The 18,344-nt window shown below is 37.6% G+C and overlaps 2 protein-coding genes across 2 annotated transcripts; one reads left to right on the forward strand and one right to left on the reverse strand.

Annotated features, from left to right (window-relative positions):
* The first annotated feature begins 293 nt into the window (after positions 1-293).
* Positions 294-1,325, forward strand: LOC145104327 (uncharacterized). The gene has a single exon (XM_079041592.1). It carries the CDS (start codon positions 294-296, stop codon positions 1,323-1,325), a length of 1,032 nt encoding a protein of 343 aa, XP_078897718.1.
* Positions 1,326-16,602: 15,277 nt separating this feature from the next.
* Positions 16,603-18,016, reverse strand: LOC145104328 (F-box/FBD/LRR-repeat protein At1g13570-like). Its single transcript, XM_079041593.1, has 3 exons — positions 17,372-18,016; positions 17,195-17,302; positions 16,603-16,932 (listed from the first exon to the last, which is right to left on the reverse strand). Exons 1-3 carry the CDS (start codon positions 18,014-18,016, stop codon positions 16,603-16,605), a joined length of 1,083 nt encoding a protein of 360 aa, XP_078897719.1.
* Positions 18,017-18,344: the final 328 nt, after the last annotated feature.

An 18,344-nucleotide genomic window follows, 5' to 3' on the forward strand; every position in this document is an offset into this window, starting at 1 on the left:
TAAAAAAACATTAAAAAAAATAATAAATTAATTGTAAAATCAAATTAAAGTAGTTTTAAAATCAAGTTAATGTTAATATTAAAATAAAATAAAATTAGTTTAATAAATTAAACTAATAACAAAAAAGAAAATATTAAATTAATTAGAAAACCTTAAACACTTTATGAATACTCTACTCTGATTAGTTGTTCATGTGTTCCCGTGTTGGGATACTTCAACTTTATGAATACTCTACTTGATTTTCGTTTCCCGTAAAGTAAACCTTAAACACTAAATTATGTTTCAGTTGCATCATGTCTATTGATAAAAGCTGGACTACTAATCCACATCGTCAATCTCCCGAGTTCCAGCTAGGACTCGACACTTTTGTCGAGAGATCCATGTTACACCTAGATTGTAAAGGTGAAACCAGATGTTCATGTGAGAAATGTGATAATCGTTACTTCATGAATCCGAAAGCAATGAGACGTCATGTTCGTATATATGGTTTCAGTAAATCATACAAAACGTGGATATATCACGGTGAACCTTTAATCCCTCCAGTTGTAGATGCCGTATCGCCAAGTAACGAGATGACTGATGTTATTGACGATGTTATGTGGGAGTCGAGAGAAAATGATACAAACCTCGATGAAGGAACCTCGAATACAGGGGGTAGCGGTGTCGATGATGATTTTGAAGAGTTGTTAGAGGCAGTCGAAACCAAGTTATATCCTGGTTGTACGTTTGCTTTCCTTGATTTTTTAGCAAAGCTGATGCATATCAAGGTCAACAACAAATGGACTGATAGTTCATTTGATCAACTCCTTGAGTTGTTGCATTCGGCATTTCCACCAAACAACAAGGTTCCCCGTTCATATTATTTAGCAAAAAAGAAACTGAAGAAGTTAGGCTTGGGGTACGAGTCAATACATGTGTGCAAAAGTGATTGTTTTCTCTTCTGGAAGGAACACAAGTCATTGCAAGTTTGTCCCATTTGTAAAGCGAGTTGGTGGATTGATAAAAACACCAAGGGTAAGAAAGTGGCTCATAAGGTGTTACGGTACTTTCCAGTGGCCCCTAGACTACGCCGTTTGTATTGTTCACGGTACACTTCCAAAAATATGATATGGCATAGTACTGGGAGATCAGAAGATGGTGTGATGCGTCATCCCGTTGATGGAGAGTCTTGGCAAAAATTTGATGTAGATTACCCTGACTTCTCGAGTGAACCTCGCAACGTACGTCTAGGGCTGGCAGCTGATGGCTTTAATCCATTTGGTAACATGTGTAATTCGCATAGTACGTGGCCGGTTGTACTCACCACATACAATCTGCCACCATAGCTTTGTATGAAATAGTCATCATTCATGTTAGCCTTGTTGATTCCCGGCCCTAAAGCGCCTGGAAAGGACATAGATGTTTTCCTTAGGCCGTTAGTTGAAGAGTTTAAGTTTTTGTGGCAATCAGGCGTACGCATTAAAGACGCAGCGACAAACACATTCTTCACGATGAAAGCTATGTTGTTATGGACAATAAACGACTTTCCAGCTCGTAGTAGTTTATCGGGGTGGAGCGGACAATGGTATAGAGCATGCCCGACTTGCAATGAAGACACTCCCTCGTACCGTGCAGTAAATAAAGTCGTTTATATCGGTCATCGTCGGTTCTTAGATGCTGATGATCCATTAAGGATGAGTTTGAAATTTAACGGGCAGCCTGAGACAAGACTCGCTCCGAGACACTTTACTAACGAAGACATACAAGAGCAACTAGGTCGTCTAATACTTCGTAAACCGGGTAAACATCCTAACACTCTCAAGGAAAACATGGATCGGCAAGGATTCGAGTTGAACTGGTCGAAACGTAGCATATTTTTCGAGCTCGGGTATTGATCTTCTTTTGTAAAGCCCGTGTTTCTAGGCTAGGCATTAATACGTAATAGTCTAGGTTAACCTTTGTGACTCATTTTGAAGAAATAAAAAGGAATTATGTGAATTTTATGTGTTTTATGCTTAATTACTAGGAATTAATTAATTAAAAATAAAAATAAGCGTCAAAAATTAAATTTTAGACAAAGCCGATATCTATTAAGAAACTTGTAGTGGGCGAGACAAGGATTACGGATATATAAAGAATGCCGAAATCCGAGTTATAACGAAGAAGTTATGACCTGTCGAAGTTTCGCGATAAACCGGCACGGTGCCGAATGTCGTAAAAAGTGAGTTTTTGATAAACTACTTTTTAGCCTTAGTAATCTAAACGAAACTCGTAGTGTTCGTTAAACCGAGAGTAGGTATAAAAAGAACGCCCAAATCTGACTTCGTATGAGGAAGTTATGATTTTTCGAAGTTTCAGCTTAGCAGTAGACAGCTAAAAACTCGAATTTTAGACCGAGTGATTTTTAGCCGACACAACCTAAACGAGAATCGAAGGTCTCGTAAATAGTAGCACAACGGTAAAAAGTCTGACGAAAACGGACGTCGGATGAAGAAGTTATGAATTTTTAACGGATTTCTTGTCCCGGTCTGTTAAAAATAATAATATAAAACTTAAATTCAAAAATAGCCGAAGAAGTCTAAACGGAAGTTGTAGAGCGTAATTTTACCTACGCGTGCATATAAAGAACGTCAAAAATGGAGCTCGTATGCGAAAGTTATGGATTTTAGAAGTTTTGGCGCGAAAAACGAGAAAAATCCCCAAAACCGAGGAATTTCGCATAGGTGGACTCCGGCCACCTCACCCTCGCTTAGAATGCGGCGCGTGTCCAAGAAGGTTGTTGAGTCATCCAAACCGGGGAGCTGGTCCGAAGTGGTCCAGTAGAGATGCGACACGTACCCTCTTAGCACATGGTCGAGCCCTCGCAAGCTGCCACGGACACCCCCTCCTCGGATCCGGACTTCGGTTCAATCACAAGAGGCCAGCAGCTCCTTCGCACATGCAGTCACGTGCGAGCCATCCCCCTGCGATTTTCGGATCAGCACCACCTGGAGGCTTCTCAGCCGTCCGATCAGAAGCTCCTCCCTATAAATAGAAGGCTGCGAGCCTTCCCGGGTAACTTTGGAAATTTGCCACCTTTCACCCTAAATTTCATATTTCTTTCATTCTGACTTCCCCCAAAGCCCCGGTATCGATTATAACCCCCGGAATACGCCACGAAGTGCCCGTGAAGCCCGGAAAATTTATCTTTTCGGTTTCGAAGCCCGACCTTTGCAGAGCCCGATTTCTCAATAAAACTCCCGGTTTTATTAGAAACGATCGTTTTAGGAAACGAATTGCTGCCCGATTTTCATTAAATCAGGTGAGTGTGTAGTTACTTTCACCTTACACATAGATATGAAGTATTTTACATAAAATACGTGTTGTGTGAATATATATTGTTTGTTTATTTGAGATGGGTGTTGAAGGAATGATTTATACAGGTTTTTAAATAATTTAAACTGTATATGTATTTTTATCTACGAAAAATGTTGGGTAAAACTGTTGGATATAGTGTCTAAGTCCATAACTTTATTTGGTATGTACTTGACCCGACCCGGCATGGTCCATTTGGGTTGCATGGCATTGCAATACTTGGATAGACTAAATGAGAGAATAAGGCACTTATGATTATTAATATATTATAAGTTCTAATATATTAATAATAGTATTATTTAATTAGTATTGATCAAGTATTAATCTAGTATTAATTTGGTGATCAAAGTGAGACTAATTAAATATATAGGGTTGATTATGACAATCATCAATTCTTTTATGGTGGATTAATGATCCATGGTTTATGGGTTATGGATGTAACCATATGGAGCTCCATGGATAGTCCATGGGAGTTACAAATCCATGGGTCATGGGAAATCAAGAGTCATGACAATTAAGGGCATTCATGTGTAAACCCTAATTGTGACAACACTATAAAAGGAACCCTATGGCTAGCAAAAAGTGGACCTAGTGGACATAGTGTTACTAGAGAGGGCATAACCAATTTTGAGTGCTAGAAGTATTCTCTCAAGTTATTCCAAATCTTGTGGTGTTGTGTGAAGCATTTGAGGCACAACATTTGGGGTGCTAGGCTCACAAAGTCTTGAAGGAATCCAAGCAACAACAAGGTATGTATTTCTACTAGTTTTATGTTTTATGTAATCCCCATGCCATGCTAGTTAGGAAATAACCTTGAAAAAGAAATTTGCATGTATATAGAGAAAACATAGATTCAAGGTTATTAGGGTTGCATGTACACTTAGGAAGTGTTAGAATGCTCAAAACCCATCAAAAACATGGGTAGATGAAATAGTGGGTGTGATGAAAGGTGAGTTGGATAAAGGAGATGATCGGTAATATTGATCATGAGTTGAGGGTGAGTGGTGAAATTTGAGAGAATCACTTACCCAAAATGTTGGCCCCCGTCATTCAGCAGAGTATGGATGACAACCCTGGACTATTCTAGACAGTCTGTGGAACACTAGCAGGCCCGCAACCTGTAGGTGTAATGAACTATATGTTCATTTGTTGTACTCTAAAAACCCGTTGACATGTATTGCAGGGGGGGGGGGGGGGGGGAATACCTGTAAATAATATTGTCGATAAATGAGAGCTATGGACTTAGCATATGTTGAATAAACCTTGGCAGCTATGGACTTAGTGTCTGTTGTATAAACCCTGGTGACGATGTGACTTCGTGCCTATTCCTTAGGATGAATCCTTAGGAAGGAGTGATAGTTGATTCTTAGGTTAAACCCTTAAGAAATAAATAAGATAATGGGGTTGTGGTAATTTGGTTGACTGATTGATGTTTAAGCATAATAAATTTATGTATTGTGGGTTGAAAACCCTATATGCTCACCAGGCTTCCAAGCCTGACCCACTCAGCTTTTTATATTACAGGTAGTGGACCCTGAGCATAGTCGGATGATGATGATGAGTGATTTATGGATTATAGGCCAGTAGTTATAAATAACTGTTGTAAGGCTTATAATGTCTTGTTTATGCTTTTGATCTGTATCGGAACATGACATCCCGAGGTTTTAATATAAAAGGAAATTATATATTTCTTAAAGAAAGGTTTTGATAAACTTTTATCATGTTTTGTTTTGGGGACCTATTCCGCAACATCTTTTGAAAAGATTTCTCTGATTTTATTTTAAAAAGCATAAATTAAATCGGTCTTTTCTGACCGAGAAATTAGGGGATGTCACAGTTGGTATCAGAGCATTAATTTAAGCGAACTAAGAAATTGTAGGATTTCTAGACTTAAACTTAGAATGCTAAGTGATGATTGTGAGATGAGTGTCTACCATATTTTAGACACGAACACTAGTTTATTTTAGGAAAGATGCCTAAAATGCTTTTATGTGGTAAATGCTATATGTTTGCCATATATGCCATTATTTGTTCGGATCTATGGTCTGTTGCCGACTGGATCTGGAAACCTTATGTGTGTAGGATTCTAAACGTATGACTACGATATTAGAACTAACATATAAACGTTTCGGAGTAATAACGAAGACTTAACGTCTAACGAAAATGAAGATCTAAATTCACCTACGATTGGTGTATAGATTGAAATGGTGAGTACTCAAAGTGGGTTCGGAAGCGATAATCCACAGCCTGAGCCAATCACGATGGCTGGGGTGCAGGCAATGGTGCGTACGATGTTGGATGAACAGACGGAAGAAACAAAACGTTTACTTCAACAAAGTAAGGATGAACTTACTGTGCCAGTATGTCAGGCATCTGTTCTCGAGGCAACTATCAGGGTTGCCAAGTCTGTTGAAGATATGATCAATGACAGGACCGCCAACAAGATTGAAGTTGGCAAGAAGAGGAAATTTGAGGGGTCTTCAAGGCCCAACAAGAGCAACATATCCTCAATGTCTGGCAAAAGAGGAGGTAAAGGAAATTGGTGCGGGAAGTGCAAAAATAAACACTCTGGGGATTGTGACAGGAAGGTGAAGTGCTTTAGGTGTGGAGAAATAGGGCATTACGCCAATAAGTGTACGATTCCCAAGGAGGTGTGTTACGGATGTAAGGAAGAAGGCCATATTTCTAAGGACTGTCCGAAGAAAAATGAAGTAACAAGGCCAAGTGCACCGCCAACGCCAAGGGAATTTCAGAATATCCTTGACGAAGCAATTAATAATGCTAGGAAGTAGAAGTAAAGACTTAATACCCGAAGATCAAGTTACGAAGTAGTAATGTGAATAGTAACAAGTGGTTTAGCCTATTAGAGGCATAGTATAGGGTAAACTTGAACCTTTGTGTAATCGTTTCAAGGAAATAATATAAACCCTGGTTTTGTCATCTGATGAATGGAATGGTTGGTGTAATTTTTGAAGTTGTCCCAATCGTCTGGAATTTCCATCACCAACCAAGTTGAAGTAGAATTGATGATTGAAGATACGCATGGAAGAAGTCCTAGTAGAGTCTAGGAAAATTTTATGATTAATTGGACACATTCGTATGTGTTAAATTGTTTTGTGATTTTAGGACTTGGGGACTGCGAGACCGTACTTGGGACGAGTATGTATAGGTGTGAATAGTAGTAGAGATCTATACTACTGGAAGCACAGGACTCACACTTGGATCAGGGAAAGTCACAAGGTTACCAAGGAGCTATTAGTTGATTCCGTCTTGTTCTAGTTTGTCGTTACCATCGTTTCGGTAATGACTAAGAAGATGATTGTTATTCCGACCTTAGAGGTCATATCGAATCAAGTCCGACTAAGATGAGTTTATTATGTGGTTCAGAGAACCAAGTTCGATGTAGCATTTGACTTAAGCCAGAAGATTGAAATGAAAGATGATCAAAGCGATCAATAGAAGTATCGCACTCATTGTTAAAGAAGTTGGTAGTTAGAAATGATACATGTGAACTGTGATTGTATCACATTAGAACATGAAGGAAGGTATAGTTTGTTCCGAAATTTGTCCCTAGGAGATCTGAGTCTAAGTAGTGCAGTATACAATGAGAGATCATTAGAACATGACCCATCGGTCTGTTACAATAAATGAAGGAAAGTACTTATTCCAAGAAGAAGAAGGAGTCCTCAATAAGGATTTATTTTGTAACTCGAAGGTTACGATCGAAAGTCCTATGGAGATCTGAAGCTTTTTAGGATTAGCTGGATATTATCACTGATTTATCCAAGGCTTTTCTTCGATCGCGACTCCATTGACAGCTTTGACCCACAAAGGAGTTGTTTATACTTGGAATGAGAAGCATAAGGAAGTTTTAAGAAGTTAAAGAAGAAGTTGTGTGAAGCACCGATTCTTTCGTTACCTGAAGGAGTTGATGACTTCACAGTTTTTAGTGATGCCTCTGGAGTTGGGTTAGGTTGTGTTCTGACCCAAAGGGATAAAGTGATAGCGAATGCATCGAGGCAATTGAAGGAGCATGAAAAGAACTACCCCACTCATGGTCTGGAGTTGGCAGCGGTAGTGTTCGCCTTAAAGATATGGAGAAGGATTTGAACATGAGGCAACGGCGCTGGCTAGAGTTACTCAAGGACTACGACTGTGAGATACTTTACCACCCTGGTAAATCAAATGTTGTTGCTGATGCTCTCAGTCGGAAGGTAAATCTTGAAAAGAAAAGGCCAAGAGCGTTGAGAATTGAAGTTGTCTCGACAATTGTGGAAAGTATAAAGAAAGCTCAAGAGGAAGCTTTAGAGAGAAATGACCGAAAGGAGGAACGTTTGGGTGAAACGTTGGTGTTTGATACAAACGGTCAAGGACTGAAGGTATTCAAAGATAGGATTTGGGTACCTAAGGCGGGAGGAGTAAGAGATCTTCTAATGGAAGGAGCTCACAAAACCATGTACTCGATTCATCTCGGCAGTACGAAAATGTATAGGGATCTAAAACCCTATTACTAGTGGCCGACGATGAAGCTCGATGTTGCTAAGTATGTGGCCGAGTGTGTAACTTGTGCTAGGGCTAAGGCACAACATCAGAAACCGTATGGGAGTTTAGAACCTTTACCTGTACCCATGGGTAAATAGGAAGATATCACTATGGATTTTGTGACTAAACTGCCCAGAACAAGGAACGGTCACGACATGATTTACGTGGTCGTTGATCGCTTCACTAAGAGTGCGCATTTCATAGCAGCCAACGAGAAAAGGTCTATGGATAAACTTGCGAATTCTTATGTGAAGGAAATTGTGAGGTTTCACGGTGTTCCGTTAACGATTGTATCCGATCGTGACAGCCGTTTTACCTCAAGGTGTTGGAGAAGTCTGTAAGAGGAATTGGGTACCAAGTTGTGTTTGAATACAGCCTACCATCTGCAAACCGATGGTCAGAGCGAATAAAAGATTCAAACGTTAAAGGATATGCTGAGAGCGTGTACCCTGGAATTCCAAGGTAACTGGGATGAACATTTACCTTTAGTAGAATTTTCCAATAATAAAAGTTTCCACTCGAACATCTAGATGGCACCTTATCACGCTTTGTATGGAGAAAAGTGTCGAACGCCATCATGTTGACTGGAAGCTGGGGAGGTTAGTTGCTCAAGAGAGCCATGCTGACAATAAAAGACAACTGATATCATTCGAAGTTGGAGATTCGGTTTTACTTAAAGTCTCGCCGTGGAAGGGACTTATAAGATTTGGAAAAAAAAGGAAAAGTTGAGTCCAAGGTTTATTGGACCATTTAAAGTTCTTCAGAGGATCGGGAATCAAGCTTACAAGCTAGAATTACCGGAAGAACTGGAGGGTATTCATAACACCTTTCATGTGTGTTATTTGAGGAAGTTCACGGGAGTTGTGTCCGACATAATTCCGATTTCTGAGTTAAGGTTGGATGAAAACAAGAGGTTGATTGAAGAATCTGAGGCAATCGTTGACCGTAAGACTATGAAGTTACGACGCAAGTTGGTTGATTTAGTGCTTGTACGCTGAAAACATACGAATGGACCAAATCTCACCTGGGGAAAAACGGAGAGTGACATGGTGAGTCGCTACCCGTGGTTGTTTGTCGATGTGTGATTCCGGGGACGGAATCATCCTAAGGGGGAGAGAATTGTAAATCCCGTGTTTCTAGGCTAGGCATTAATATTGACGTAATAGTCTAGGTTAACCTTTGTGACTCATTTTGAAAAAATGAAAAGGAATTATGTGAATATTATGTGTTTTATGTGTTTTATGCTTAATTACTAGGAATTAATTAATTAAGAATAAAAATGAACGTCAAAAATTAAATTTTAGACAAATCCGATATCTATTAAGAAACTTGTAGTGGGCGTGACAAGGATTACAGATATATAAAGAATGCCGAAATCCGAGTTATAACGAAGAAGTTATGACCTGTCGAAGTTTCGCGATAAACCGGCACGGTGCCGAATGTCGTAAAAAGTGAGTTTTTGATAAACTACTTTTTAGCCTTAGTAATCTAAACGAAACTCGTAGTGTTCGTTAAACCGAGAGTAGGTATAAAAAGAACGCCCAAATCTGACTTCGTATGAGGAAGTTATGATTTTTCGAAGTTTCAGCTTAGCAGTAGACAGCTAAAAACTCGAATTTTAGACCGAGTGATTTTTAGCCGACACAACCTAAACGAGAATCGAAGGTCTCGTAAATAGTAGCACAACGGTAAAAAGTCTGACGAAAACGGACGTCGGATGAAGAAGTTATGAATTTTTAACGGATTTCTTGTCCCGGTCTGTTAAAAATAATAATATAAAAATTAAATTCAAAATTAGCCGAAGAAGTCTAAACGGAAGTTGTAGAGCGTAATTTTAACTACGCGTGCATATAAAGAACGTCAAAAACGGAGCTCGTATGCGAAAGTTATGGATTTTAGAAGTTTTGGCGCGAAAAACGAGAAAAATCCCCAAAACCGAGGAATTTCGCATAGGTGGACTCCGGCCACCTCACCCTCGCTTAGAATGCGGCACGTGTCCAAGAAGGTTGCTGAGTCATCCAAACCGGGGAGCTGATCCGAAGTGGTCCAGTAGAGATGCGACACGTACCCTCTTAGCACATGGTCGAGCCCTCGCAAGCTGCCACAGACACCCCCTCCTCGGATCCGGACTTCGGTCCAATCACAAGAGGCCAGCAGCCCCTTCGCACATGCAGTCACGTGCGAGCCATCCCCCTGCGAGCTTCGGATCAGCACCACCTGGAGGCTTCTCAGCCGTCCGATCAGAAGCTCCTCCCTATAAATAGAAGGCTGCGAGCCTTCCCGGGTAACTTTGGAAATTTGCCACCTTTCACCCTAAATTTCATATTTCTTTCATTCTAACTTCCCCCAAAGCCCCGGTATCGATTATAACCCCCGGAATACGCCACGAAGTGCCCGTGAAGCCCGGAAAATTTATCTTTTCGGTTTCGAAGCCCGACCTTTGCAGAGCCCGGTTTCTCAATAAAACTTCCGGTTTTATTAGAAACGATCGTTTTAGGAAACGAATTGCTGCCCGATTTTCATTAAATCAGGTGAGTGTGTAGTTACTTTCACCTTACACATAGATATGAAGTATTTTACATAAAATACGTGTTGTGTGAATATATATTGTTTGTTTATTTGAGATGGGTGTTGAAGGAATGATTTATACAGGTTTTTAAATAATTAAACTGTATATGTATTTTTATCTACGAAAAATGTTGGGTAAAACATGGGTAGATGAAATAGTGGGTGTGATGAAAGGTGAGTTGGATAAAGGAGATGATTAGTAATATTGATCATGAGTTGAGGGTGAGTGGTGAAATTTGAGAGAATCACTTACCCAAAATGTTGGCCCCCGTCATTCAGCAGAGTATGGATGACAACCCTGGACTATTCTAGACAGTCTGTGGAACACTAGCAGGCTCGCAACCTGTAGGTGTAATGAACTATATGTTCATTTGTTATACTCTAAAAACCCATTAACATGTATTGCAGGGGGGAATACCTATAAATAATATTGTCGATAAATGAGAGCTATGGACTTAGCATATGTTGAATAAACCTTGGCAGCTATGGACTTAGTGCATGTTGTATAAACCTTGGTGACGATGTGACTTCGTGCCTATTCCTTAGGATGAATCCTTAGGAAGGAGTGATAGTTGATTCTTAGGTTAAACCCTTAAGAAATAAATAAGATAATGGGGTTGGGGTAATTTGGTTGACTGATTGATGTTTAAGCATAATAAATTTATGTATTGTGGGTTGACAACCCTATATGCTCACCAGGCTTCCAAGCCTGACCCACTCAGCTTTTTATATTACAGGTAGTGGACCCTGAGCATAGTCGGATGATGATGATGAGTGATTTATGGATTATAGGCCAGTAGTTATAAATAACTGTTGTAAGGCTTATAATGTCTTGTTTATGCTTTTGATCTGTATCGGAACATGACATCCCGAGGTTTTAATATAAAAGGAAATTATATATTTCTTAAAGAAAGGTTTTGATAAACTTTTATCATGTTTTGTTTTGGGGACCTATTCCGCAACATCTTTTGAAAAAATTTCTCTGATTTTATTTTAAAAAGCATAAATTAAATCGGTCTTTTCTGGCCGAGAAATTAGGGGATGTCACATCTTTGCAGCTGAAGCACAACATAGATTTGATGCATGTCGAGAAAAATGTGGGTGAGAGTCTTTTGGGTACTTCTATGATGAATGATAAGAGTACAGACACATCAAATGCACGTGAGGACTTGGAAAATCTGAATATCCGACGTAATCAATGGTTGCAAAAAAAGGGTAACAAGTTCACTAGACCACATGCAAGCTACTCATTCAAGAAACCTGACCGCAAAATCTTTTGTCAATTTATAAGATATGTTAAATTTCCTGATGGGTTTGGATCTAACATCAGTAAGAAAGTGGTAGATAATGATACTAACATTATTGGGTTGAAATCTCATGACTATCACATTCTTATGCAACGTTTGATACCGATTGGAGTTAGAGCGTTATTGGACAAAGAAACTTCTACACCAATTGTAGATCTTTGTACGTTTTTCAAGCAAATTTGCTCCAGAACACTAAAGGTGGAGGATATGAGGAAAGCAAAAGAAGACATTATTAGAATCTTGTGCAAGTTAGAGTTGATTTATCCTCCAGCGTTTTTCGACATTATGATTCATTTAGTTTTGCATTTACCTGATGAAGCGATTGCCGGAGGCCCGGTATGTATCAGATGGATGTATCCGTTCGAAAGGTATTTGAAAAAACTAAAAAACTATGTCAGAAATAAGGCGAGGCCGGAAGGTTGTATAGCTGAAGGTTATATTGCTGAAGAAGCTTTGACATTTTGTTCGATGTACCTTCGAGATGTCAATCGCCTTGAAAGAAACGAAGACGTTGTCATTGAAAAAACAAAGTTTTGGATGTTTGAGTCCAAGTGTCAACCGACGAACGCAACGCAAATCAAACATCTTGATATAAGGGAGAAACGTAATATAGAATGGTTTATATTGAATAGTTGTCAAGAAGTCAGACAATACATCGAGTAAGTGTTCTTACTTTTAATTATCTTTCATTATTTATTGTTACTTTTTTCCATTCATCAATTATATATATATATATATATATATATTCATCAATATAGAAAATTCAAATCTGAACATCCTGAAAGTGACGAAAAGACCGAATTTCCCAATTGGTTTCTTGAAAAGGTAATAATAATTAACAAACAAATATCTTTGATAAATAAAACAAATCAAGAATACATAACACATCAACATATGTTTAGTAGGTTTATCAGATGGAAAAAGAAAACTCTCCAGAATTCCACAAAGAGTTGTCAGCCCTTTCAATCGGTTCACAAATTGATGTTTATACTTACACCGCGTGCATAGTCAACGGTGTTAGGTTAATGGTACTTAGTCGTGATGCACAACGCAAAACGCAAAACTCTGGGGTTCTAGCGGTTGGTGAGAATGGAGAGAAATATTATGGCCAGTTAGAAGAGATTATGGAGGTGCAAGTGGTTCGATACGGGAGATATTCATGATGATAATTTCATAAGTATCGACACAGAAAAAGAAGCGTACCAAGATGATCAACTCATATATGCTTCGCAAGCCAAACAAGTGTTCTACATCCGCGAGCCTGTTAATCATCGAAGAAACCAAAACAACAACCCTCGTTGTGTCGTCGAGCATGTTAATCATCGAAATATTTGGGATCTACCATCCGACAATGCTCGTGTCCAAAATGCTTACAGTGACTCTGTCCAAGATGTCGACAATCTGGAGGCCGAAAATGTTGACATAGTTCAAAACAACTCTTCATCTGGAGCTAGACTTTTTATCGACTTCTCACAATACTTTCAAAACAATGTTGATGTAGCTCAAAACAATGCTGATTATGACGATGAAGACGAGACTGAAGTACCTCCCCCAACGGGTAGAATCGATAATGTTTCCGATGAAGAGACTGATTATGATGATGACGATTTTGATTATGATACTGATGAAGAAGACATTGAAGTATACGATGAAGATTCTGATTAAGAAAATCAAATGTTTTTTTTTGTAATAGAAACTTTATTTGAAATGTACCTTTAATTCATATTGTTTGTCTAACTTTTATTTATGTTGTTTGTCTATATTGTATATCTTACAATTTCGCAGGGTAACTAACTTTTATTCATATTGTATTTCTATATTGTACATCTTGTAATTTACAGGCTACAGATGATGTTTACTTGGGCGATACTCTTGGCCATGATGGCCGATGTTATGGGGCTTGGACATGGAGGTGATGGAGTCGGGGATCCACCACCTCCAGTAGGCTTTGGTCGTGGTCAGCACGAATAGGATGGTGAGTTTTATTATGATATATTTATTAACTATTTTTATTATTTTATAATAAGTTATCGTGACTAATATTTTTAATTGTATTTTTTCAGCCGAGCTTCCAAAAAAAAGAAGGGGCATGTCAAAAAATATCGAGCTGGGAAAGTTGATACGGACAAACAAGGGAAAGCCCGTGGATTTGGATTTCGACAGGGAGATCACATATTCCCCTGTCGGGAAGCGTGGTAATTGGTTCACACATGAAATTGGGAGGTATTTGTGGAACAACGTCCCTTTGAACGTATCTGGTTGGGACAATGTTTCCCCCGCCTTAAGGAATGCAACAGTTGTGCATCTAAAGGTAACTTGAATACAATTTTAAGTTTAGTTGTGATTGTTATTTAATTAACTAAATTTTTTGTATTTTGCAGAATAAATTTGATTTGGATAAGGTTAACATGGATCAGGAGCATGCTCAATTGTTGCGGAGCATTGATTCGACACTTGCAAAAGTTTACAGAGGCCGAAAAAGTAAAGCTCATTCTTATTTTAAGGAAATCGGGGGGCCTGCAGATATCCCAGCCGCATTAACCCCCCCCCCCCCCCCCCCGATGGTATGTCACGTGAAAATTGGGCGAAGGCAGTCGAACATTTTCAAACGCCATAATTTTTAAGGCGTTTGGCGTCAAACACAGAACGCCGTGCAAAACAAGTAGTTGTAAACAGAGGGGGGTCGAGCTCATACAGCAATGCATGTTTCAAAGAAGTAAGTTATGATATATTTAAATATTTATTTAAAGTATAAGTAAACTAATTTTTAATGTTAAATAGGATATCAGTCGAATTGAAGCTTTTCGTAAGGCTAATTCCAATCGACAAGGGGTATTTTATAGCCCTGCAGTCGAGCAACAATACGTAAGTGGTTAATTTATATTTTCATATAAGTGTTTATATCGTTAAGGGTATTTAGTAAATCTAATTTTTATGATTTTTATTATTTTTTGAAAATACAGAATGCTTTACTCCAGGAGATCAACCAACGAACCCAAGCTACTTCTGAAGCAAACGGTCTAACACCCACTGATATAAAAAAACTGTTTTGAAAGAATATTGGGTGTTCGACGCGGACATATCAGAGGCATTGGGCGTAAACCCCAAACCGTTGTGTCCATGTACGATCAGGAACAACCAGTGACACAAGAACAACCGCAATCACAAGTAATTGTTAGTTTAAGTTGAAAAGTATAATGATAAAATGGAAAATACAATGCTATAATGGAAAGTAGAATGTTATAATGATATGTTGGTTATGATTTGATATGTTGATATTTTGTAGTTTGGTAATTTTTGAAAAATAAATGCTATAATGGAAAGTAGAATGCTATAATGATATGTTGATTATGGTTTGATATGTTGATATTTTGTAGTTTGGTAATTTTTGGAAAGTAGAATGCTATAATGATATGTTGGTTATGGTTTGATATGTTGATATTTTATAGTTTGGTAATTTTTTGAAAGTACAATGTTATAATGAAAAGTAGATGTATGTTTAAGTGTATTTGATATGTTGATGTGTTGATATTTTGTAGAATGGTATAATCTTTGGAAATTATAATGTTATTATGATATGTTGGTAATATATTTTGTTTTCATTGTAGTTGGAAATGCTGCAAACAATACTACAGGACCCGACCTGTTCTGTAGCATTGGAAAAGTGGTTTCGCTCATTACCGCCACCAAATGATGAAGGAAATGATGAGGACGAGTAGTTACTTTAGGATTTTATGAAAATGTTTTGTAATTTGGAATAATACTTTAATTAGGTGGTATGGATTAATATTTTGAATTGTTTGTGTATGGATTAATATTTTGGATTGTTTGTATATGGATTAATATTTCTATAAAAAGTTATCAGATTTTATAAATGTTATATTGTTTTTTATAAATTTAATGTTAAATAAGCAAAAAAAAAAAAAAAAAAACGAAACAGTTTTTGCGGCGACGTCTTTTGTGGCGACAACTGTGTATTAGCAGCGACACACTATTAGCGGCGACGGCTGGCTATTAGCGGCGACGAAAGCAATAGCGGCGACAGGTAACCTTTAGTGGCGTCTGGATGTGTATTAGCGACGAAGCATTACCAACGACGCATCTACAGCGACATGTCGCTGCTAAAGGTATTAGCGGCGACAACCTCAACCATTAGCGACGACAGGCGTCGCCGCTAATACCCAGACTTCTTGTAGTGTATGTAGAAATTAATAAAAATAAAAGATTAATGTAGAAAAGGTTGGTAACTATGTATGGAATACGTTTAATTTGATAATCTGCATACTAGGAATGAATAATAAAAATAAAGAATTAAATTAGTATATATATATATATATATATATATATATATATATATATATGTTCTGATATAAATTTTTAATATTAATTATATAAGTTATAAAAAAATTGATAAAAGGGTATTTTGGGTATATTAACCAATTTAATTTCTAGGTCTTTTAAAACAAATTTCATTCTTTGTCAACCAAATTGAAAACAAATTCATTCCATGTCAACCAAACACACAATATATTATAATTCTTTTAACAAATTCAATACCTTCGAAAATATTCTGCAAACCATGCGCCCCCTAACACAACTATAAAAGAGTGTCGTCTTCTTTTGAGGGCATGTCCATTCCGTAAAGTTGATTTTACATCATCATTAGGGCAATCATAATATATCATTTACATTTTATAGAGTCAAGCATCAAAATTTGTGGTTACTATGAGTTAATGAACATTAAAAAAAAAAAGTAGCACTTATCATAATACTTGTGATCAACCCACAAAGGCATAATCCTTATAGTTAAACCAACACAATTAATCTATACCATATTAGAACTTTATTTGGCTCAATTCTTATATCGGTAATGATTTTTTGGTCGTTTGATTATGAAGTTTGCTGTTGGTGATGCGCGTGGAAATGGAATACGTAGCAAATCTCGAAGCATCTTGACTTCTTCATCAACAGAAACACATATATCGAGCTCTACTAGTGCTTTCATTAGCACAGGTGACTTAGCCATGACGAGCTTCACAAACTCAATCTCAAGAGCATGATTAGTGAAACTTATTATCTCCATTTCTTTAAGATGATCCAAGTTGAGGCCCAAATAATCTTGAATATCAGGCAAGTTATTGAAAGTTTTTTGACAACACCGCCAATCATGCTCCCAACACATCTAATCAGAAAAACATGTCAAAAATTGTAAGTAGAATCATGAAAGATCTATTAAAACCATATGTGATAGTATGTAGTTGTTGATATTTACCTCTACTTTGATCTTCTCCAAATTTGGAGAGCTGCAGAATGCAGATCACACATAGAACAGTCGAAAGATCATCGAAAAACACACACCAAGAACAAGTATTCTCAAGTGGGGTAGTGAAATAAGGTTATAAGTTTAAAACACGATGAGAGAAAACAATCAAGTGAAGTATTACCTTGATACACAACCGCGAGATTTCCAGAATCTGAATTGAAGGTAAACATCTAAACAGTTCAACCAACTCATACTCAGTAATCTCCACGTCTATCCAATCATTTATAAGCTGCATCGAAATACCTTTGTAAGAAATATTTTATTGGAAGAGTTTCTTAAGTAGTTATATGCGCCTTACCCAAGTAAATTCCTCAACTATGGGGCAATTGGTAAGGAACTGAAAAAGCATCTCGTTAGCAATACAAACAGGACAAAAGCGCAGGGTCTTCAACCTACTAAATCCCCTATTCATTATTGGAAGCTCAAAAGTACAATATGAGAGTTCTAGGTGCTCCAATCCTTGCAATGAAAAGAACGAACTGGGTACCAAATAGGAGTCGGTTCCCGAAATATTAAAGATAAATTTCTTGATATTATTATCCCTTAAAAGATGAAGTATTATCTGATCAATCTCGCTAAAAATTTCTGTATTAACAAAGAGACTGAATTCCAAAATCGGAGCACTGTGTAGCAACAAAACGTGGAAAATGGCTTTGACAAACTTATATTCATCAATTTCTTCATTTCCATTTCTGTCATTAAATACAAGTTTTGGCATTGTCGTCCAACAATACCTCCATTTCCTTGACAAAATGATTGTCCTCAATGCATCTCGAATCGGCATTAGAGTTAGAATTTTTTCAATTGTGTCCTGAGGAAGAGCGCTAATTCTATCCCGGCTATTCTTGCGTTGACCTTTCATCTCTCGATAAGTTCCTACAAGCTTGATACTTGATCGACAAGGCTGCAAAGAGAAATGCAAAACCAAATATACCAGAGTCATAAATTCGTTATTTTAAGCACTTGATGATGATGACAGTTTCAATATCTGTCTACCCCTCTTTTCGTGATTGAAAAAAACTAAAGTTTTTATTATATTCATCGATAAAAAGTGATGAAATAAGATCTGGGTTTATGCCGATTCAGATAATATCGAAGTAAAGAAGGTGGTTACATCAAAGTGATGGAAACAGAACAAAGCTTCTAATCAAATACGATAACCAAAGCATGCATAAAAAAATTGCCAATTTGGTTTCGTTAAATCAATAGTTAAGATCCCACAAGTGGTTATATAAACATGAACATTTGCAAGTATATAAATGAAGATCCAA

Source organism: Lactuca virosa, chromosome 4 (genome assembly GCF_052849685.1).
Source record: "Lactuca virosa cultivar CGN04683 chromosome 4, Lactuca_virosa_CGN04683_v6, whole genome shotgun sequence".
In the NCBI taxonomy this organism is placed as follows: Eukaryota; Viridiplantae; Streptophyta; class Magnoliopsida; order Asterales; family Asteraceae; genus Lactuca; species Lactuca virosa.